Source organism: Podarcis tiliguerta (genome assembly GCF_965153285.1).
Source record: "Podarcis tiliguerta genome assembly, chromosome: 13".
NCBI classification, from domain to species: Eukaryota; Metazoa; Chordata; class Lepidosauria; order Squamata; family Lacertidae; genus Podarcis; species Podarcis tiliguerta.
Window position 1 is genome coordinate 27,066,579 of NC_139546.1, and position 23,928 is coordinate 27,090,506.

General features: G+C 45.7%; 1 protein-coding gene across 2 annotated transcripts; it reads right to left on the minus strand.

The window, feature by feature from the left end:
* Positions 1 to 1,550: 1,550 nt before the first annotated feature.
* On the minus strand, positions 1,551 to 23,617 carry RUNDC3A (RUN domain containing 3A). Of its 2 annotated transcripts, none has more exons than XM_083411028.1 (11): positions 23,456 to 23,617; positions 17,690 to 17,814; positions 15,783 to 15,916; positions 12,764 to 12,849; positions 12,072 to 12,161; positions 9,149 to 9,229; positions 7,633 to 7,798; positions 6,663 to 6,820; positions 4,381 to 4,518; positions 4,164 to 4,270; positions 1,551 to 2,768 (listed from the first exon to the last, which is right to left on the minus strand). In XM_083411028.1, the coding sequence occupies exons 1-11, from the start codon at positions 23,560 to 23,562 to the stop codon at positions 2,626 to 2,628; spliced, it is 1,335 nt and encodes a 444-aa protein (XP_083267154.1). In that variant the 5' UTR covers positions 23,563 to 23,617; the 3' UTR covers positions 1,551 to 2,625. The 2 variants fall into 2 exon arrangements, with proteins under 2 accessions (XP_083267154.1, XP_083267153.1); XM_083411027.1 differs by having other exon boundaries at positions 4,381 to 4,545.
* Between the last annotated feature and the right edge of the window lie 311 nt (positions 23,618 to 23,928).

A 23,928-nucleotide genomic window follows, 5' to 3' on the forward strand; every position in this document is an offset into this window, starting at 1 on the left:
TGGGGTACTCTATGCACCATTCCTACTTGAGGATTTTCTTCCCTCCCCGGGAATCTTCTCATGTGGTATGTTCTAAGATGCTTATATTATATAATAGGAGTTGGGGGGGGGGGAAATCTTTTGTCTCCTGTGTAAGGCATTGGTTTGTTCCTGTCTCCTCACCTTCATTCTGCAAGGCTTATTCACTGGATTCCTCCATGAACCTAAATCCTCCCTCCTTTTGATCAGGTGACTAGGTCTTTCTAAAAGCAGAAACAAGCCACTTATTAATCAGCCAAGATACACAATACAAAGAGAAACCCACAGGTGTTTTTGAATCCTCTGTCACAATTGTTCAGTACATAGAAACAAGAACTTCCTAACCACTTTTATCTTGGCTGTTAAAAAGTGTTGCAGATTTCCCCCCCTGAATTTCCTGAACCGTTGGAATGCTTAAAAAAACAAACCGCCTTTGCACCAGTCCAGTAGGTCAGTTTTCCCACATGTTGTAAAATTCCAGCTCCCGTCAGCCCCCTTAGCCTAATAGTCAGGGATGAAGGGCGTGGTAGTTGGCAATATCTGGGGAGCCAAGGTTGCAAGTGATCGAACCACTGTAAGAAAGGGATGCTGGGAAGAGAACAAGCATCATCACCATGGTGTGAGCAGGAATCGGGACCCTGGCGTCCTCCAGGTGATGCTGTTCTCCAGCTCCTATCATCCCTAGCCATTGCCCATGCTGCATCTGGAGGGCCACAGGTTGCCCACCCCTGTTGTAAAAGGTGTTTGAGGAATGGGCTACGTGAATGAAGATGTAACAATGTGAATGCAGTTGCATTTGAGATTTAGAGTTATGGGTAGAGAAGGAGGTACTCTAAACACCTCTATAACTTATTGTGGCTCTTTAATATATTTCACATTCCTAGGTGCCACAGTCAAGATCTTGGGTAAGCTAAAATCAGGGATGAGATCAAGAGCTCCTTTAGGTGCACCTTATGACTTATTCATTGGCATAATGAGTGTCTCCTCTCTCCCAAGCGGCAGAGCACCATCCATCCCATGCCATATTAAAAGCAGGCTCGGATATTTTTCTTCAGCACTTCTTGTAGTTTGCTACAGGCCTGCTGTATTAGATGCGCAAAAATGGTTGGTTGGTTCTTCAGATCCTGACTTAGAATTTAGCCCTGTCGTCGCATGGACTCAGGCTGCAACCCAGTGCACCCTCAGGAACAAAGCTTAATTGAATTTGGTGTGGCTTATTTCTCATTTCAGTATGCTTCCAGTTGCACATACGCATTGTAACTCAGAAAGTCCCCAATTTAAATCTCACCTTAACCGTTATTCAGTGGCCCCAGACAAGCCATTGTTCTCTAATCCCATCTGCAATGCAGAGATAATACTGCCTTATAGTATAGTGCCATTGTAGGAATAAGGGAATAATATAGGTGAAGAGCTTTACAGCTGAACCGTACGGCATGAATGTAAAAATTAATTTCCCCAAGCCACTTTTTAAAAAAAGACCTAAGGATGTTTGCAGAAGAAAGATGTGTATCGGAAAAGAGACTTCAACAGACTTTGTCCCATTTTACTGCCAGCTCCTCAAATCTGTTTTAATTCTTGCCCATTAATTCTACAGCTTCCCCAGCTGCTGGTCTATAACAGTTTTTCAGCCGTGGCAAATGAAGTCATCACATACCAGAGCGTTCCTAAGTCTGCTTTGTCAAAACTCTGGTAGGGGAAGGGGCCGATTGTGCCTTGAGTACCACACACCAAAAGACCCGATGTGTAAATCGGCCCTCTTCCGCCTTCCAAGACCATCCCTGAAGTAAAAAAAAGAAAACATCCATTGGGATAGCAACATGCAGGAGAAACACAGGAAGTAGATTCCGCAGTAGTCTGGTAGGGTTGAAGACGGAAGAGGCTTCCTGAATCGCAAAAGAAACCCAGAAATCTGGCAGCAACTTGAAATCCACCACCACCCATTGCAGGAAGGTAGCATGTTTGTTGCTGCAATTCCATGTTGAATCGCAGGGAAGATGGGAAGCTCAACATCCTCCTGCCCTACAGCTTGCTTCTCTGACACACTTCCACAGAGCCTCCTGCTGTCGAACAGGGAGGGGACAGACAGGGTCCTCGACAACATCACCCCGACGCTGTGCAAGTTTTCACTACCGAGAATGCGCCTGTGTAGAGAATTTCAACCTGTGTAGCTGTCTTCTGTCTCTTGCCCACCCCTCACCCCTTCAGCAGCAATAATTCAGAGGACTTTTAAGCATTCTCCTCCGGAGACAGCTACCTTCCAGCAATCTCAATCATATATAATATATATATATATTACACATAATATACACAGCATCATTTTACAAAAGTGCCTTGGGCAGGCAATCCTTCCTGCTTCCAACAAGCGTGCAGCCTTTTCTTCTTCCCCATTTTAAATCCCGGGCAGGGAAAAAGATTCTAAACGCTTCCCTGCTTCCAGTTTAAGGGGGAAAGTCTTGTGTTTAAAGAAGTGTCCAGTTGAGGATGTGGGCTTGTTAACCCTACTGTAACATCAGGCTCAGTAAAGGTACAGCCAAGTCAAAGGGACTCAATTCTCGTTCCCTGCCACAGGCATCTATTGTGGTTTGTAGGGATAGCCATCTTGATGTCTCAGCTGGGGCTGTGGGCAGGGCTGGGTTCAATGCTGTCGCTCACCAGGCACTCGTTGGATTTTAGGCTGGCTAAAGACTTGGAACTAGGCAGGGAGGCCAAAGAGCCACAGAGGCCCAGCATTGATGGAGTTGGGTCCTTTCCTGCAGAGAAAAGTAAGGAAACAAGGCTTCAGAGAGATGTTCCTACAGCAGGATCTTAAATTACCATGATTTTAAAATTTTTTTTAAGGCAGTGGAATTGGAGTGGGGCTTCATCTGAAAAATGAAGACCATCCTAAATCAAATTAAAAAATGGCTGTCATTGTCCGTGGCTGCTTCAATTTTTCTCTGGAAATTTTGTGTGTGTGTTTTTTTATTGATACTTATTCAATGATATACAGAAATATATACCCCTTTATATCTTTATAATATACCGAGATAAACAGCTACTTAGTCTAAAAGATAGCATAGTCAGAAGGAAGAAAATACAAGAAAATGAGAAATCTAAAGAGGGAGAAAGCAAGAGAAAAGAAAAAAAACCTAAAGAAAGATAAAAGGACTTTCTGCTGTCTGCAGCTGCATATGATACTTAATTCTTTAAGATCCAACCATTCTATCTTCCATAAACCAGTATTTTGTCAGTCTTCAAATCCAGATATTACAAGCTCATTTTCTCTTTCATGCAAAAAGTCCATAAGAAGTTTCCGATCCCTTAACAAATGCTAGTAATGATTTTTCTCTAATTAAACATGTTAGCTTAGCCGTCTCAGCAAAGCTCAATAATTCTATCAGCCATTTTTCTGTAGTGTCTTTAGGAAAGACAATTTCAACCCCAACCTTCTGCATGGTGGGAGAGGGGGATCACACAAACACTGGAAGAACATGCAAAGGGATCACGGGGGCTAACCCTATGCATTGTTCGGTTTCCCTGACATCTATGCCTTCAACAGGCATAGTTCTACGCCTATGCAGATAAAGCTTCATGGGGGTGGGACTCCTTCCAGCATCTTGCTTCACATGTGAATATTAGTGTGGATGGTGGCAGCATGAGAGGCTAGAGCCATAATGCGCTGCACACATTGTTTTCTGCTGCTATAAGCTCAGCTCTCAAATGGCAATTCAACAGCTCATGGTTTCCAGTCTTTGGGTAGGGGAGATGTGCAACTTGAGAAAGAGGAGGTGCACATCATTATCTTCCCACCCAAAATAATTTAGTGTGTGTTTGTAAGAAGCCGGTGTAGCACAGTGGTGAGGATCCCCCATGATGCTCACCTGGGTTACTATTGCAACCTCACATAGTTCTTTCAGAAGAAGGGAACTGTGTACACTGTCTTCCTCTCTTTGGAGGTTAGGTGGTTGTGTCCTGGGAGATATGAAACAGCAGCGCAAAGAGAGTGCCTCCAAGCCTGTGCAAACAAGCCCCTTCCCTCGCCAGAACCCGCATGATGAATTTGGAAGGAAAAGAACCAGCAGGGAAGCTTCCAGGCAAGCTTAAGCCCTGGCACTTGTTTCCAGATCAAGCAGTGATTCTTCTCAAACCTGTGCAAAAAAACTTACCCAGTGGCCCCCAAGGTTCTCCTTCATGCTTCCCTTCGCCCATCCTTTGGGAATCCGAGCTCAGGCTGATCTCTGCTGACAGCTGGTCTGTGCTCATGAAGCTGTGCCTGACGGGAAGAGAGAACGAGAAAGCGGGGGGGGGGTGTCACCTACATCAAGAGACCTAAGAACTTTCAGCCCCTTTCACCTCCAGGTCTCTTCCTACACCCGCTCTTACCTTCTGTACATTTTGGCTTCGGAGCGACTCTCGTTGCCATTCAGAGTCCCCAAAGAGGGCCACTGGTTCACCAAGGGTGCCGCCATTTCCTTGGACAGTTGGGTGAACTGGCTGTTATCCGATGGGATCAGGCCCGTCCTGGGGGCAGAGCGGGAGGAGGGAAGTCTGGTCAAGGAGGAGGGAACGCAACCTGTCAGCTCAAGGCAAAAGAACTAGGGCGCATTGCCGTGTTTGTCCTCCTGCCTAATTCAGTGCAGGCCAAGGGCTATCTGACTTGTTCCCTTCTATAATTCCCTTGGTCCGCTGCTGTATATTAAATGTACATACAAAGCAATCATGTATACCCAGGATTCCTTAATGGCTATGGCTTCGCTGCGTTATGCAATCCTGAGTAGGCGCTTGCAAGCATAAAGAGGTGTCTTGCGGGATTAGATCTAGTCCACTAATTTTTGTAAGAATCCTAGCACCAGAAATAAGGCAGGTGTCCATGGGCAGGACCACTGTCTGCCTCCTCCTGCAGTAAAACGTCCTAGCTCTTAATCTTCAGTGGAAATAATAATAATAATAATAATAATAATAATAATAATAATTTATTATTTATACCCCGCCCATCTGGCTGGGTTTCCCCAGCCACTCTGGGCGGCTTCCAAAAGAATATTAAAATACTGTGATACATCAAACATTAAAAGCTTCCCTAAACAGGGCTGCCTTCAGATGTCTTCTAAAAGTCTGGTAGTTGTTGTTCTCTTTGACATCTGGTGGGAGGGCGTTCCACAGGGAGGGCGCCACTACCGAGAAGGCCCTCTGGCTGGTTCCCTGTAACTTGGCTTCTCGCAGTGAGGGAACCGCCAAAAGGCTCTCGGTGCTGAGGTGTCCGGGTAGAGCGATGGGGGTGGAGACGATCCTTCAGGTATACTGGACCGAGGCCGTTTAGGGCTTTAAAGGTCAGCACCAACACTTTGAATTGTGCTCGGAAACATACTGGGAGCCAATGTAGGTCTTTCAAGACCGGTGTTATATGGTCTCAGCGGCTGCTCCCAGTCACCAGTCTGGCTGCTGCATTCTGGATTAGTTGTAGTTTCTGGGTCACCTTCAAAGGTAGCCCCATGTAGAGCGCATTGCAGTAGTCCAAGCAGGAGATAACCAGAGCGTGAACCACTCTGGCGAGGCAGTCCGTAGGCAGATAGAGTCTCAGCCTACGTACCAGATGGAGCTGGTACACAGCTGCCCTGGACACGGATTTAACCTGTGCCTCCATGAACAGCTGTGAGTCCAAAATGAAATTCTGGTTCTGAATTCTTGATGTGAATCTAGTCATTTCAGATATTCTTTAATTCTATCCACAAAGTGGACATAGGGACACCTGTACAGCTCTCATCCCACGTTGAAAGGGAAGACCTAAAAGGATATTGTAAGCATGTTTCACTGAATGTACCTGCTGACATCGCCCTTCAGAGCCTTCTGCTCAGCTAAAGCGGGGTGCAGTAAATGTGGACGCCCACATATAAAAGTTCAAGAATAATTGAAGAGGGCTAATGTGTCTTTAGATAGCGTTATTGTTCGGGATTAGGATCTTTAGCATCACAAACCCAGAATATTTTCAGTTACTCAGATATGGACTTAAGAAGTAAGGAAGTCTAGCCACTGTTTTCAGCAAGAGAAATATTTCCCCATCTAAAACGTTCCCCCAACCCACCCTGCCATTTTTAAAATTGAACTGGAAAATGAAATTGAGACGTCTGATCTCAAAGGGACAAAATGTTTTCCCATCATGTTGATTTATTTCCAGTAAGGGGGAAAGGGAAATCTCTACCCCAACTCAACTCCAGCTCAACATTTCAGGAGCCGGCATTCCAAATTATGCAAGATTCTGAAGGTTAATTCCAGATCCAGTTGCAAAATAGATGCTCTGAACACAGACAAGTTCAAACAGCGGGGGTCAGAGAAGATTGATTCTACAAACCTTTTAGGACATTTGCTAAAACGTAATGTGAGAAATCATGATTTCTTATTTGTTGTTTGTAATCCTTTTAAAATGACGGATATCCACGGACCCTACAAGGAGTTCCAACAGGCCTCCCTCCAACATGGGGCAAAATAGTAGGTTCCGTGGGACAAGCCACCCATCTATGGTGGGAAATTGAAGGGGAGGGGATGAAGAGTGGGGCAGGAAGCTGCAGAGAGGCATTCCCTTTCAGTGTGGGCCTGGCTGGGGGCACCAGAACAGCGCACGCACAGACCCAGTGTGGGGGCAGGACAGTGCAAAAGTTGGATCTACTTACAGCTGTTCCTGCAGCTCCAAGATGACACCCTCCAGCTCCCGTTTCTCTAGCTGGTTCTGCACCTTCACCTCCTCCAGCCTCAATTGCAGGCGTTTGTTCTCGGCCTCTAGGTCCTTCAGCTGTGACTCTCTCAGCCGAACCAGCTCCTCCAGATAGCCCTTAGACACAAAGTGTGTGGAGCAGAAGAGAAGTGGATTACTTACGAAAGAGGAAGGTTAGCCTGGTGAAGAAAACTGCCCTGTAAAAGTTCACTGTATAAAGCAAGAGCAAAGGTGTGGTTATGTACTAGACCAAGGCTTCCCAAACTTGGGTCTCCAGCTGTTTTTGGACTACAACTCCCATCATCCCTAGCTAGTGGGACCAGTGGTCAGGGATGATGGGAATTGTAGTCCAAAAACAGCTGGAGACCCAAGTTGGGCTCCACCTAGCTGGTACTGCTAGATGGAGATAGCCTGGTCACAATTATCCACGATCGGATATCATGTTTAAATGACTATAATGGGAATTTAATAGCCCATTCTTCCGACCAAAGGTTCCCAGAATGGATTACAACAAATTGAAACAACAGTAAAAGCAGCATAAAGCCCCAACGTCCTCAGCCCGAACTGTCAAGTATCTAGGATGACAGAAATTGTTGTGCAACAATATCTGAATGCCACAGGTTCCCCACCCTGGGTTAAGAGCATCAAACTAGAAGTGGAAAACCCGGGTTCAAATTTGTGCCAATGAGCTATCCCTTACTGCCCCCCCAACCCCAATGCAAATACTATATGCAGAGGAAGGATTTACCTCAGGACCAATGGAAGGGATGAGATTATTTGATTTCCTTTCCATATCTGCTCTATTCCTGCTCATTTTCATCCCCCTGAGCTGATACAATTTGCATTTTTAAAATCTGCCAGCAAAGATGCATTTAACGCCATTGCGGTTTGGTTCTCCGAATCATGCGCAGCACTTGAGGTCCAAGTACCTTTTGTGCGTAGACAATGCGGAACTTCTGCTCCATCTTCCGCCATTTGTTGTACCAGCTGTCTTCGGCCGTCACTAGCGGTAAGTAGGGGTGGTCAGGGGAACTGTCTTCACTTGTACTGCTCTCCAAGCTGCGCCTGTCCTCCTCGTCACTTAGGTAATCATAGCTGCTTACAAAGATTAAGATGCCGGTTGCATTGAAAGGAACTGAAGTAGGAAGCATATTTCCTTGTTTAATGTTCTATTTGAATGGTTTGGGGAATCCCCCCCCCCCATATCCTGTCATATATGATGCCAGGTGTGGGGTAGGTGACCAAAGCAGGGTTGCAAGCCAAATAGGGAGGCCTGGCAGCCCGAATTGGGGCTGCAGGCTGGAGGTTTTCCACCACTGCTAGTAAAAGACACCTTTCCAGACTGCCCAGGACTGGCCCAAAACATTTTGCGGCCTGAGGTAAAGGATATGAACGCACCTCCCTCTCCCACCTCATTCCATGTACGAAAGTTGACAAGACTGGAAGTTGAATGTTACTTTAACGCTAGCAATGGGTTAGTGTCCTTTACCACACCTAGTTGGCTTAGGGGTACAGGGCAGGTTGTGGGACAAACACAGCTCTGTCTATGCCCTGCTCCTCAGCATCTGCTGCCTGAGGTGGTTGCCACACTCTGCCTAATGTTAGGGCTAGTCCTGCAGCCATAGCAGCATGAAATATAGTGGTACCTCTGGTTGCGAACGGGATCCGTTCTGGAGGCCGGTTCGCAACATGAAAAGAGTGCAACCTGCAGCAGCGCATCTGCGCATGCGCGAGTTGCAATTCGCTGCTTCTGCACATGATGTCATTTTGCACTTCTGCACATGTGCGAACGGCGAAACCCGGAAGTAACCCTTTCCGGTACTTCCGGGTCGCCATGGGACATAACCTGAAAGAACATAACATGAAGCGGACGTAACATGAGGTATGACTGTAGTAAACTTTTTAAGTAGGATAGAGTGGGTTGTATCACTCTGCAGCTACGCAATACCATTTTTGAATGCTCCTCCACATTAAAAACAAACCAAAAATGTCCTTCTGGTGGGGGGACTAGCACAGTTCCCTCTCTTATTCTGCTAGTTTTCTATTTGTGAAAAGGTTTTGTTTTGTTTTATGTTGGGGAAACATTCAAAAGCGGCGTTCCCCAACCTGCCGTCCAGAGCGGTTGAATTAATTCTGCCATCTCCGAATTCTACCACAACATTCTCACTACACTATCCTGTAGTGTGTAAACCCAGGATCATTCTGAATCACCCTCACTTTTGACACATGAATGTCTGTTTTTACGGCCCACCTTATTTTTCTGTTTGTAAGATGCTTTAAACATATTGGTCGCATTGCATTTTATTGGCAACAAGCTGAAAACTACCCAAATGCTGAATCTTTTGTTCAGAACAACATGTTGAAGGAACCCTCTAATGTTATCTTTCTTAGCCTGGACCCCGAACTTCACACTCAAAGGCTGTCTGCAGAAGCAGTAGCCCTTACCTCTGGGTAAACTTCAGGTATGGAGTGTAGTCAATAACCACAGGCGTCTTGCCATCCATGATTTCCCCTTTCAGGCAGAAACTGCAAAACATGGTCACCACAGGAAGGAATGCAAAGGAAAGCAAGTTATCAAAAGCTATCTCAACACACCTGTCCTTTAGAACACTCAGATGGTTTAGGATTGGAGAACAACTTTCATATCGTGTACGTACAACTAAGTGGAACCTTGAAAACTAACAACCTTGCGGCACCTTAAAGACTGAAAAGTGCTGCATTTCTTTCATGATTACATAAATTTTCATGAGAATATTTGGCTCAAGATGGCTGCATAACTTTAAGCTACTTTTTAAGGCCTTTCCCCCCCCCCCCTCTTTTTTTTTTTTTTTACTAAACAACAGCAACCTTTGAACACACTGAGACTTCAAAAGAATGGTGCTCTCAAGGGGATGCAACCTTATACCAACAGAAGACTGTGGAAAGCTTCTAAACATAGTTATTAGCCCAATCTAGGTCTGACATCTGAACTGTCAATTGAAATTGACATGACAGGAAGCAGGAACGAGGGAAGTAAGACTCAGAAATTTATGAGCAGGCGGTCAGAAGGCAGCAAGCTTTCTCACCAATTCAGATGAATGAGGAATACTTCTGCGGATGACTTGAAAGAAGCCTTGTCCCTGTTTAATCAAGATATTCATGCCCAAATGCAAGAGGTTGCCAAAACATCTGATAAGCATGGACATTTAGGAAACTGGGCATGGAGGAAAAGGAAAATGGGGGGCACTGGGCTAATATTTGGGGCAAGGGACCCCCAAATTGGTGGAAGATCCCGCAACGTTTATATTACAGTGGTTCGAAGATCTCAGGACAGATTAGGAGCTCTCCTCAGGTGACTTTGAGCACATCTACAGAACCGCCAAAACAGCAGGAATGCCAGAGACCTCATAGTGAGAGATGCTATTGCTGTTGTGTAAAAGAAAAAGTGCACCTAGCTTTGCACAACCTGTGTATGATCAAGTATCAAGGCATGCCAGTTTGGTGTAAACCAGGGGGGAAAGCACAGCAAGGAGGATGAGTAGCAAGATTGATCAACATAGTATGACTTCTACCAATGCTGGGTAATAAATTAAAATGTTGTTTCTAAATGTTGAGAGATTGGATATGGCAACCAATAGAGCAAGAACTGCTGCTCTTTGGAAAGCTTACAAACCAGATGTCGAATTTCTGCAGGAAACACATCAGAGAAAGCAGAACACAGAAATGTTATAAAGCTGGGCACTGCTTGGCAAATACTGTAATCCAATCCTACATTTCTTCTAAACTAGAAGACTGGCAATAATATTAGCTAAGAGTCACCGGCTGGTAGAGGCTGATATATGCAGTGATCTGAGAGGCTGTTACGTGTCTGTTAAAGAGGCACTAGAGGGCAAAGCAGATTTATGATGCAATCGCTTTTCCAGCAGGGTTTGGGCAAATGATTCATAAATGTAACTTAGCGCACTTATTAAAAGGCAAGAGCAAAAGTGAGAGCAAATGGCTTAGGCTCAGTTCTTTGATTTTTGTTTAATCTAAGCAGAGGTACGAGGCGGGAGTGACCTCTATCTTGTTTGCTTCATTTTTGTAGTAGAAACCGTGGCCAAAGTTATATGAAGTAATCTTAAAGCAGAGGGCTTTATAGAGAGCAAGAAGAATAGATATGTTATTAACGTGTTCACGGATGGTGTTTTACTGATGCTTAACAACCCAAAGGAAGCTTTTTCTGAAATTCAGGGAACGTTGCTTATCTTCATGGAGGCAGCTGGCTTGGAAGCAGACTACTCTGAGTCCTCAGTGCCATGTGGGGAGACCCCTCTAGAGGAACAATTACTGCTGCAGATGCAATTTGGATTGTGACTGCAACCTTATAGCATCACACATTTGGGAATAACAATCCCGAAAGGTTTACGTTGGCTGAAGAAGCAGAATGTTGAGATGCTACTTGAGGACTGTAGGAAAGACATGGATTGTTGGCGAAAACTTAATCTCGCTCAGCTAGGCAGGACAGCCTCGCTCTCCTCCCTAAGGCTTATTTTCCTCTTACAATTTGCATAGAAAAAGGAATGACTGGGAAATGGCAAACTTACATTTATTAACACTGGTAAGCGATCTAGACTTACTTATTCCAGATCTTGAGAAGATGAAGGGTTGGGAGTACAGAGCCTTCACCTTTATTATATAACCTGACCAATCAGGCAGTTAATGCCTCAAATAAAAGTTGACCCTGGATTGGGTCTCAATAGAGCTTGGGAATAATAATAAATATTATCAAGCCCTACAGTTCAGAAGATTGCTTCTGAACATGTAAGGTAAAGGTAAAGGGAACCCTGACCATTAGGTCCAGTCGTGACCGACTCTGGGGTTGCGGCACTCATCTCGCTTTATTGGCCGAGGGAGCCGGCATGCAGCTTCCGAGTCATGTGGCCAGCATGACTAAACTGCTTCTGGCGATTCAGAGCAGCTCACGGAAACGCCGGTTACCTTCCCGCCGGAGCGGTACCTATTTATCTACTTGCACTTTGACGTGCTTTCAAACTGCTAGGTTGGCAGGAGCAGGGACCGAGCAATGGGAGCTCACCCTGTTGTGGGGATTCGAACCGCTGACCTTCTGATCGGCAAGTCCTAGGCTCTGTGGTTTAACCCACAGCGCCACCCGCGTCCCTTTTTTCTGAACATGTACAGAGTACCAATTCTCCCTCCACAAGAGACAAAGCCCCAGCTGGGGGTGACACAAGAAACCACGGGAACTATGTGCCAGAAACATAGGAGAAGATAAGTCAGCATTTGTTAGTGCATATGGTCCCCCATCCCAATAGACATAACAATGTAAGAAATATCTCTTAAAGCAATAGCACATTAAGGTGAATGATCTGGAGAATAAGATACATACCTGAAGTCTATGGCACTGAGCCCTATCAGCATCCCTGTGAGAACAGTTGATTCCTCTCTCAGCATGATTGCCCCGTCATCATAAAATCTCCTGTAGGGAGTGGAAGGGAGACAGCCTTTTGATTATACTGGGGGACAGGGAGGCGTAGGGGAAGAGAGTGGAGCTGTTTTCTCTTCAGCTATGTGGCTTCCTCAGTTCTGCTATCTCAAGCACTTTTCATGAAAACTTGGGATTCTGCGTTGCTAAACTCTCAGGAATAGAGCCATGGTGGACACCCTGTGGACACTCGCTGTGAGGAAATGGGCAAATTCTCCAATACAGATCATTTATTTAATTCATAACATTTATATTCTGCTTGATTGAAATAAGAAAACACACTAAAGCAGTTTACAGAAAAGAGGCCTTAATCTATAAGTGAGGTCTTATTTTATGAATTAAATTAATGAGCCCTGCGTCTCTATTCTTTAATAGAAAAGGGACTATCAATACGTGTGTGTGTGTGTGTGTGTTGGGGGGGGGGGTCGGGGAAGGGTGTATAGATACAGATAACATTATAATTGTCTCTTCCAGGAGTCCCATTGAACTTTGTTTTAAGGTCTTGAAAGTGCAATTGTAGGAAAATAATGTGAGCACGTGAGAAGGAATGCCATATACCCCAAATGCGCTTTGATACAAGCCCCAGAGATGCCCACCTGGTGGTTCTAGTGTCCCGCAGGGCTGTGGTGATGTACTCGGACATGCGCTTCTCCATCAGTGCCACTCGGATCCAGGCCCGGCCCTAAAACAGAAAGTTTGTTAAAACAGGCGGAACTGCAGCTGATTTGCACGGCTGTTTCTAATACATTAGGTTGTATTCAGCTAAGTTCTACTCAGACCCATTGAAATTAATGAACCCGAGTTAGTCGTGTCCATTAACTCTGCCCAAGAGGTAGTACTGAATGCCACACATTGTGACCAACTCAAGTAAACTTAACAAAAATTACCTGAATGGGGCCTATAGTTGGGTCAACATGGATCTGCATTGTGACATCAAGACGTCTTTGGGGGAAAATCTTAGAAAGTCAGGTTACCATTAACCAACTTCAAACAATGCTGCTTTATAATATATGGGTTGTAAGGAGTCTTTGTGTGCTTCCATTACTGGTTTGGGGAGTGCTGGATCCTTGAGATAATCACAATCCATATCTACATACAGTGGTACCTCGGGTTAAGAACTTAATTCGTTCTGGAGGTCTGTTCTTAACCTGAAACTGTTCTTAACCTGAAGCACCACTTTAGGTAATGGGGCCTCCTGTTGCCGCTGCGCTGCTGCTGCAGGATTTCTGTTCTCATCTTGAAGCAAAGTTCTTAACCCGAGGTAATATTTCTGGGTTAGAGGAGTCTGTAACCTGAAGTGTGTGTGACCTGAAGCTTATGTAACCCGAGGTACCACTGTATATATCCTAACAATATCCTGTCATTTATTCATTTTTACAAAAAAAAAAAAACACAAACTAAAACCCTATGCTTTGAGGAGTTTCTCCCTAAAGCAGTTTTGATCCAAATTGGGGAGGAAAAGCACACACCATTTGGCAGCATTTTAATGTGTGAACACAGCCGTTGTCTCTTACTCAGACAGTTCCCTCTCTAAGACTGCCATCCTAAGCTTCCTTGCACAGGATTCAGTCCAACTGAAATCAATGGGGCTCACTTCTAGGTCAACATGGACTGAACGGACAGGATTAGACTGCGTTCCAAAATGTTTCACTTTGACTTTCCATCATTATCACCATAGTGGTCAAGGATACCTTGGTTCAGACCAAAAGTCATAAGCATGAGAACACACACCATCCGATAATAACATCCATCATAACCAAATATTTCATTGCCAGCCTTAATGGTTGCTCTTTCATATTCTCTAGGTCAGTAAATCATAAACTCTATGCTATGTGTGCAATAAATAAAATAATTTAAGGCTGCTGTGGGCTGCAAGGACTCACCCACAGTCAAGGCTTGTGCATCATTGCATCACTTGCATTATTTATCGACTGCTCTGGCCTTGTTTCCTTCCAATCAGCCTTGACTGCACTCGGATCGCTCTGCTAACTCTGCATCACTGTGAAGGGATAATTCAATCACTCCCATCGTAGAGATTCCCGAACTGTCCAATCTCAGAGGAGGCTGCCCATTAGGCACCTCTGGTTGAGTCACTGCTCTGGGTGCATCTCTTTCCAGTCACATCAAGATCAGTGATTCATACAAAAGATGGTTGAGTCCCACTCTGGTTTGGCAATTCCTGCCTTGTTGCTTCTAAGAAAAGTGTGCCACCAATTTTAATTTAGAAAAGAAAGGTGCTTCAGCTGTCAGAAGTTTGTGACCCACTGTTCCACACATTCTTCATGAAATAGATGAATTAAATTTGATAGGGTTGAGCTCTGTATATATACAGGCAACATTGTTCTAATAAATTCTGAGCCAGATAAGTCGATACTGGATGTGATAAAAAATGATGAATGATTTTTAAGGTAGCATATTACAAGATTAATGTTAATAAAACAAAATTGTTATCCTTTCTTTTCTCCTGAAGTAAGCTGCTTAATATAAAATCTCAAACTAATCTGGTATTCATGAAAAACAACAGCAGCTTAATATGAGGGAATTGTATTTACTAAGCATAGAATTTGCATCTCACAAATCAATTAGTCCAACACCCCCACTCTGCTAATGTAGTAGATCCTAATAAATTTACTCTCGAGAAGCTGGGGGGGGGGGACTGCTTAGGGGAAATTGGTAAAATTGCTTTAATGGCAAGGTGTGGATGTGACACAATGATCAAAAGGAATATACGTTGACAGTTTACAAAATATTAATGATTCAAAACAGAATATGAAGCAATGACAGCTTCTAATCAACACATGTATATCTGTGTTGAACCAAAGGTCCTGGAAGCTCTTTATGTCAAGGAAGTTGCAGAGTAAACAAGTCTGAAGAGCCTGAAGCATTTTGAAGAGTTTTGGATCTTGAAAGGGAATGGTGTAACTGGTTGTAAACTGCTGTTGTAAATCGAATAATCAATTTATACACCTGTGTAAACTGATTAAGTACGTTTCCGAGCACAATTCAAAGTGTTGGTGCTGACCTTTAAAGCCCTAAATGACCTCAGCCCAGTATACCCGAAGGAGCATCACCACCCACATCGTTCAACCTGGACACTGAGTTCCAGCTCTGAGGGCCTTCTGGTGGTTCCCTCACTGTGAGATGGGAGGTTACAAGGAACCGGGCAGAGGGCGTTCTTGGTGGTGGCGTCCGCCCTGTGGAACGCCCTCCCATCAGATGTCAAGGAAATAAACAACTATCAGACTTTTAGACATCTGAAGGCAGCCCTGTTTAGGGAACTTTTTAATGTCTGATGTTTTATTGTGCTTTTAATTCTGTTGGGAGCTGCCCAGAGTGGCTGGGGAAAATTATTAGTATTAGTATCCTGTACGAAGCTATTTTCCCTTCCTTTTTACTGGTGTATCTTTCTTCTAAGGTAGTCATCCTAGAATTGTGAAATGGAAATAAGCTGCTAATGTTTTTTTTGTGATTTTTTTGTAGGAGCATGGCAATAACCATTTTGAAAAAGGGATTCCCTTTCTGCATTATTTCAGTGGTTCCCCGTGAGCATTCAGCAGCACAGCTGCAAGGGAAGGGAAGCAACAGGTCTTGCCTCAGTCAATGAGGGCTTCTGACCTTGGCTCTAGAGGTGCTGATGTTCTCCATGTTCTCAATGCTACTGACGCAGTTATTCGGGACTTTGCTACAGGCCAGGCGGATGTAATCCCAGAAGCCACGTTGCCCATCAGAGCTGAACCAGCTGACAGGACCTGAGGAGGAGGCAGGGAAGACAGTTTGTAAACAGTAAAACTACTGCCTATCTATCACCCACCTGCTCTGGAAAATATTCTGGTAGCACTAGCCAAACAAACAAATAATATAATCCAAGGGCATAAAAACCTTGCTCAATCTTCTTTCTCAAGCCTTTCTTTTGCATCAGCTCAGGGATAAGGAATATATGGGCATTCAGATGTTGCTGGACTACAGTTCCCATCATCCCCTATGCTGGGTGGGGCAGACAGGAATTGGAGTCCACCACCATTTGGAGGGGGACACGGGTGGCGCTGTGGGTTAAACCACAGAGCCTAGGACTTGGTGATCAGAAGGTCGGCAGTTCGAATCCCCACGACGGGGTGAGCTCCCATTGTTCAGTCCCAGCTCCTGCCCACCTAGCAGTTTGAAAGCACGTCAAAGTGCAAGCAGATAAATAGGTACCGCTCCGGCGGGAAGGTAAACGGTGTTTCCGTGCGCTGCTCTGGTTCTCCAGAAGCGGCTTAGTCCTGCTGGCCACATGACCCAGAAGCTGTACGCCGGCTCCCTCGGCCAGTAAAGTGAGATGAGCGCCGCAACCCCAGAGTCGGCCACGACTGGACCTAATAGTCAGGGGTCCCTTTACCTTTACCATCTGGAGGAGCACAGGTCTTCCATCCCTTCTCTGAATGATAGACCTAGAGGCAGGCATGCTTGGCGAGGCTCTGCCATACACTTTGGAACTCCAGACTGCTAACTATTTCAGTATCAGATGTCTGCCTGGGGGAATGGTTCCGGTAAACACAGTGGTTAAGAACACAAGCGATGAACTGGGAGGAGGAAACCTAACTAAACTTTCAGCTTAGCCATTGAAGTCACTGCTTGGCCTTTGACAAGCCACTATCTCTGGCTCTCAGGCACAGGCCTTCAGTCTGGAACAGGGGGATAATAATACAGGCACACATCACAGGGTTGCGGTAAGAACTGCAAAAGCTAGGCCAGAAGCAAGTGCACTTGGTCAGCCAGCCAGGGTTTGGAGAAAATACTAGGATTAATTAAAAGGATTTCCCTGTACTTGTTGCATGATAGCCAGGAAATGCACTTATCCGAGCCAAACTAGATGAAGTGCTGCTCATGCAGTTGACAATCCCCTGAATGGCTCCTAAAAAGTGAATTGGGGGTGAGGATCCTGATCAGGTCCCCTGCACCAGGGAAGGAGATCCAGTTGGAGTGAATGGGAGCTGCCTGTCCTCCCCAAGGCAAACAATAGGCATAGATTGTCCAGATCAGGGCTGCAGTGGAGGGCAGGGAATGGGTGAAAGTCTCCCAGCCTTTATACCAGGGTCCCCATCAGGACTGGCCCACTGCATCTGCAGTTTACTTTGTGAAAGCCATTTATGCAATTTGCTAATTGTGTGCACGGTATCGCTTCCAGCTTAGCCCTCAGTCAAACCTGCAATGCTGTCGTCTCCCTGCACCACGACATATGATGCAATATTTGCTCAACCCCCATATACATTGCATAGCAGGTGTTGGGGGGAGAACCTCTGGCCTCCAGAAGCTGCTGAACTACAACTCCCATCAGCCTCAGCAAATATGGCCAATGGCTAGGGATGGTGGGAGCTGGAGTTCTGCAACAACTCTCTCGGAGGGCCAAAGGTCCCCCACACCTGCTGTGTAGCAATAGTGCTGAAAATGAGGACAATAAAACTAAGAACGAGAGAGAGAGAGAGAGAGAGAGAGAGAGAGGGAGGGAGGGAGGGAAGGAGATCACCCATCAGTGCAAACCCTACCATGATCCCCCTTGAAGCGATGGCTGAGGATGTGTTCTAGAATAGCAGCAAAGTTCACAAACTCCTCTGATGAGTCATCAATGGGTTCTATGGTATATTTCTCCAGCAATGTTTTCACAGAGAATCTACAGAGGGAGGCCAAGAAAAAACAACAACACCATAACCAGGTTTGAGTATGAAGTGTATGGGGAGAAAGAGGAACCCAGCCTTTAAGAAGGGCTTTCCCCCTCCCCAGTTTATTCTTGACCAGTCCCCGACAAATGGTTCCTCTCATTCTTTCCAAAGCATGAGTACGAAGTGGTCTCCTCTTCCTTCCTCTTCCCCAGAATAGAAAGAGCCTTTGATAGATTTCATTCAAACCAGAAATTGCTATCAGAATGCTTGGGTCTCAGCTCTGGGAAATGTGAAGTGGCTTCCAGACACAAGCAGAGTGCCTTCATTTCCTTATTGAACATACACGGCCTGCCCCTCCCAAACATCTGGGATCGCAGCCAGCTTTCTCTGATCACAAGGTATGGCTTTCAGGAAAGTCAAAGCCCCAGCTCTCTTTTGTTTCTCTCTTCAATTCACCACTGATCATATCAGTGACAATATAGTCTCTTCTCTATTTGCACAGCACCAAGGCCATTGTTCTTAAACTCTCTCCCTTCAGGGAGCCCTTTACATATCGGCTGGCCTGCTAAAGGATCTCAAGAACATCGGCCACAGAATCCCTTCTCCTCGCTGCCACAGAGGAAAGTGGGACATGCTGGGTTGCATTCATTGTAGCCCCTATTTATCCGTTTTCATCACCCTGATATGAACATTATGTCAGCACAAGGTCCTTGTGCAGCAGAATGTTCTTCCCCTCTGCTCCTTCATTGAACAGTCCTGTTTTGCTTCAAATCCAGCAACATTGAATGAGATCTCCTTAACCACAACCTAATGGTGGCTGCATATGCCTAGGACTACCTAGGGTGGCTGTGTGTTCTACCTTACAGAGAACAGTCCTCTGTTTTGAAGATCCTCTTATGTAAAGGGCTGCCCAGCCCAAGTCCAGTTTAAAGGAGGAGGAGGTGGCGGCAGAATGAGGGCTTTGAAGCTGCCTATCAGCAAAGACCCCCACCTAGACAGCAGACCTATCAGAAACTTAGATCACCTGGAAAGTCTTCCCCACTATGGTGAGAGGCATTGCATTTCTATTTAAAGTGCAGGAATGATTTCTAAATTTGCACATATACATATAAATTAGGCTATGCAAATCTTATGCAAATCAGCACCCTCTCTCATCTTCTGCTGCCTCTTTACCCCCTGCTCCCCCACAGCCACACTGGCCGTCTCTGCAAAAAATAGAGGCAATTTTGGAAAACAATGAATCCGAAGCCCTGTGCAACTGTTTTGTTATCCTTCCTGCTCTATCTCTTTCTAACTCAGTGCTGATTTTTTCCCCCTGCAGGCAGGTTTGCATGGATCGTACTCTTGACGCCCACACTGCCAGCTGGCCCTGGGGCTGTTTGAAGCTAAGGTTTGTCAGCAAAAGGCAAATGGATGGAAGGAGAAGGGGTTTTAGATGCAGTTGCTGATATCCAAGCTCTGAGATGGATCCTATGCTGTTCGAGGCTTGTCAGTTAAAACCTCAACGATGTAGATGCCATGCTGACTTGTTGTGTGCTCTTGATCGCAGGCCAATAGGACTACGGGGTGAATCAGCACAAGGCTCAGAGGGCTGGCTAGCAAGCAGCAGACTTTGGGGTCTCAAATTTCAGCGGCACCCTTTGTGACACCAAAGTTTGGCACCTCTCGCCTTCCATTCTACATCATAAATATGGCGCCCCCAAGGTTCCATACCCAAAACAACCAGTTGCACTCCCCTAAATCCACCTCTGTGGAGGAGTCTCCTTCAGGATATTCTTACCCCTACCATCTACTCTCCTGGGTTTCCGGGTTCTTTTTCATGCAAGATTTGTGGCAGTACGCACAGTGAATAGCATACCTTCCAACAATTCTCTGATGAAAATAGGGATGTCCTATTCAACAACACAATTTTATTAGTTATACCCTGCCCATCTATCCCAGCCACCCCGAGTGGTTTCCAACATATATAAAAACATAGTAAAGCATTAAACAGTAAAAAAAAAACCTTTCCTGCTTTCATATGTCTTCTAAAGGTTGTATAGTTATTTATCTCCTTGGTTCAGGGGTCGCATAACTCCATACCCTCCAACATTTCTCCGCTGAAAATCCAGCAACAGTTAGTCATTCTTACTGAAAACAATGGCATGTGACTTAGGCCCCATCCGCACTATACATTTAATGCAGTATTATACAACTTCAAACAGTCAAGGCTTCCCCCAAGGAATCCTGGGAGCTGTAGTTTGTTAAGGGTGCTGAGACTTGTTAGGAGACACCTTTCCCCCTCAAAGAGCTACAGTTATCAAGAATGGCCCAACAGGCAATTCCTCTTCCTTGAGAACTTGGGGAACTGTAGCTCTGTGAGGGGAAAAGGGGTCTCCTAACAACTCTCACCCTCCTTTAACAGGCCACAGTTCCCATGATTCTTTGGGGGATGAAGACATGCTTAAAGTGGTTTGATACTGTTTTAAATATATACAGTGGTACCTCAGGTTAAGTACTTAATTCATTCCGGAGGTCCGTACTTAACCTGAAACTGTTCTTAACCTGAAGCACCACTTTAGCTAATGGGGCCTCCTGCTGCCGCCGTGCCGCCAGAGCCCGATTTCTGTTCTCATCCTGAAGCAAAGTTCTTAACCTGAAGCACTATTTCTGGGTTAGTGGAGTCTGTAACCTGAAGCGTATGTAACCCGAGGTACCACTGTAGTGCAGACAGGAACTGAGTAAAAATTAGTTTTTGTTGGATTGTGCCCAGAGACTACATTTCTGGCAGTTGCTGGTGATGAATCCATCGTGCACGGAGTTAACAAGTCCCTTTAAAACAAATTGTTGTGATTTTTTCAGGGAAAAGGCAAACCAGAAACTGGTCCACTAGGATATGGGAGGCAATATTGATGGAGAAACCTAAATAAATTCAAGGTTCTACAGGTGCCTTTCCGCTGAAGTGCACTTTCGACCCTGGTTGTCCTGCACAGCATTCTTAAAATGGAATATAGGTCTCACACAAAACAAAAACAAACAGTTAACGGTGCAATCCTGTGCACACTTACCTGGGAGTAAGCCCCACCAAACACAATGGGATCTACTTCAAGGAAACTTGCATAGGATTGCATTGTAGATGTCGTTTTCACTGGAAGATAGGAACTGCCTTGTGACAAATCAGACAACTGGGTCATCTAACTCAGTACTGTCAGCACTGACTGACAGCTGCTCTTCAGGGTTTCAGGTGGGGCTTATCCCACCACCATCTGGAGATGCTGGGCACTGAGTTTAGGGATCTTCTGCACGCAGGGCAGATGCTCTGCCACTGAGCTCTAGTTCTTCCTGTTTACTTCTGTTGTACTGTTTAACACCCACCTATGCTGGTAAAGTTTGCATTACACAGGAAAATGCAGACCCACAAATGCTGTTGGCAAAGGCATGTAAAAAACTGGGCCCACCATCAAACAAATATGTAAAAAAGTGTTTAGTGTATCTATTTAAATATCTTAATCTCTTTTTTCTTTCCAATTTTTGCATGTTTTCGCAGCTTTGTTATGTTTTGGAATAATAGTACTGTAATTAAAAATGGAGAGTTTTTGAATCTTCTTCATCAATTTCATCTCCTCTCTGTTCTTTCTCTGCTTCATTCTTTAGGCACTTTATAAATTAACCATACAAGCCATGGCTAATGTAAATAAATAAATAAATAAAAACTTCCTTTTGCTTGCTTTGTGTGCCAAGTTCAGCCGAAGACCATACGATTACTTGCATTTTGAGAAAGTGTGTGAATATTTTTTCTTTCATGATATTGTAAGTATTAAGCACCCATAGTTTTATTTTCCCTCTCTCTCTACAACCCCCAAATTATGTACTCCCAGTTGTATTGATCAATTCAGCTTCCCTTTCCCATACCTTTCCCAATTCTGCTGTATGTTTCTTCTGGTAAGGGCAATTAGACTAGGAGACCAATTTTAATCAAAATTTCCAACCAGTCCTTGAAAAGATGTTGGGCAAGACAGAGAACCAGAACTTCCTTCATTGAGGAATTCAAATAGTACAGTAACCCATTGTTCCTGGCCCTCTCGTTGGATATACAATACATGATGCCAGTGCCAATAAACCAAATTCTGACCAATTTTCAAGCAGTGATACTCTGCATTTACTCTTACTTCTCTGCCAAAAGCTCATGGTAAGGCCCAGCCTTCACTTCAGTTACATATCTTAGCCTACTACAATAGGCCTATTAACTCTTCCCCTTCCTTTTCCTTCCCCCCAATTTCTTTTTTAAATTCTTGGCAATACTAGATTGACAAAAAGCCTGCCCTTCCACCTAAAATGGGGCCACCTTCTCCTAGCTTCATTAGTGCTTGTCTGAGTGTGAGACACAGGGTGGGAAACCGGCAGTCCTGGTACAACAACAGGCTGATGTCTCTGCACCAACCTGGTGCTCGCCAGATGTTTTAGACCACAGCTCCCATCAACTCCTGGCCAGCACAGCTGTAGTACAAAAACCTCCTGGAAGGCACCAGGTTGGCAAAAGCTTCCCTGCACCTGGCTCAGTGCCTTTTGTTAGGAAAAGGCCGTTGCTAAGGCAGCCACCTCCTGTATTCCACCCTCCCTCCCCCCACTTCTGCTGCTCATAAGATGCTCCACAGTGACGTCACTTCCCACTTCTCATATCTCCCCAACCAGGGTGCCTGCATTCATCTTTGCACACCACAGAGCTCTTTCTTTTCCTTCAGGAAGAGAGGAAGTTAAGTAGGAAGAGTGCCCTGCCCCAACGCCTTCTCTGCCCTACTTCTTTTCTCTTTGTGGCATTCCCATCACCATCACCTCCCCTCACCCTGAAGGACAACAACGTACAGAGGGGCTGCAGGCAGCAACCTCTCACTCTTCTCCCTCCTGCCTCCCAGAATTTTCCATCTTCAGTTGGTCCTCTGAGCAGCACTTCCAAGCACCAGCCAGCGAGTTGCCTACTGGGTGTAGGTCCCATAGAGATACATAGCTAGCGACTGAGGAAGATTCTTCCCCTAGTGTGGGAGAACCTCCTACACGGCCAGATTCCCCCATCATCCCCATGAAGGACACATTTCTGAAAACCAGGCCTACCCTACCAAACGGAACAAACACCCCAATGTTCGCTTCTCATCTTTCCTTGTTGACAAATTGATTCTGGAAACACAACAGACCCTCTTCTGCCGATTCCTCCATTGCCTTTGGCCTGTTTGTCCGTCCATTTCTTCCTATTAGCTTCCCTCGTTCCCCTCATTCCTCACCCACCCTTGAATTTCACAACCCCTGGTTTCTTTTTCTTCCTTGCATTATCTTTCCCCTTTATTTTTTTTAAAAAATAAGCTCCCCCCACCTCCCCAAGGATATTGCTGTCCTCTGTTGCCACACTGCCTGCCTGAAGCTGTACTGATCATCTCAAGCACCATTTCCAGACGGGCTAACAATTCTGTTAGACATGAGATGCCAATAATAGGAGGTTTCCTTTCTGTTGTTGTTGGGAAGCCATCCACCTTCACGGAACAGTTCCACCTCATCCCCTCGCCTAGACTCCTTGCCACCCTCTCCATCTTAGGGGACGCAGGATGGTCTTCCCACCTCCACCCTCGGGCGGGGGGAGGGTTTCCTCGCCCGCCTCCGCCGGCAACCCGAGGCGCTCTTTACCTGCAGACGGTGATCAGGTTTTTCCTCTCCACGGCGATGTTCCTGGAAGAGGCTTTCTTCGAAGACAGCCCTAGCGCCATGGTCGACTGGAGGCAGTTCGGTTCCATCCAGGGGAGAGACGCTCTGGGTCCTCCGGGTGGCGCCCCCTCCTCTTCCTCCTCCTCCCCCTCCTCCCCACCCCCTCCCCTCCCCCTGCCTCTCCTCCCTGCCCTCCCCCAGAAGACGAGGCGTTGGGTCAGCCTTCTCCAGGATCGGATAGCACGGAAGTATCGCCCGCCTCTCTCTCGTCCTAAAATTAGCTCCAGCCCCCTGCTTGGAGGGCGAGAGCGAACAGCGAAAGATGGGAGGATGGCCGGGAGGAGCTCTCCTTGGTCCTGATGGAAAACAGGCGCCTCCTCCTCCCGATGGGAAGCCAGCCCCTCTCGCCAATGACGTGATGGGCGGATGAGAGGGAAAGGGGAGCAGCCGGGAAG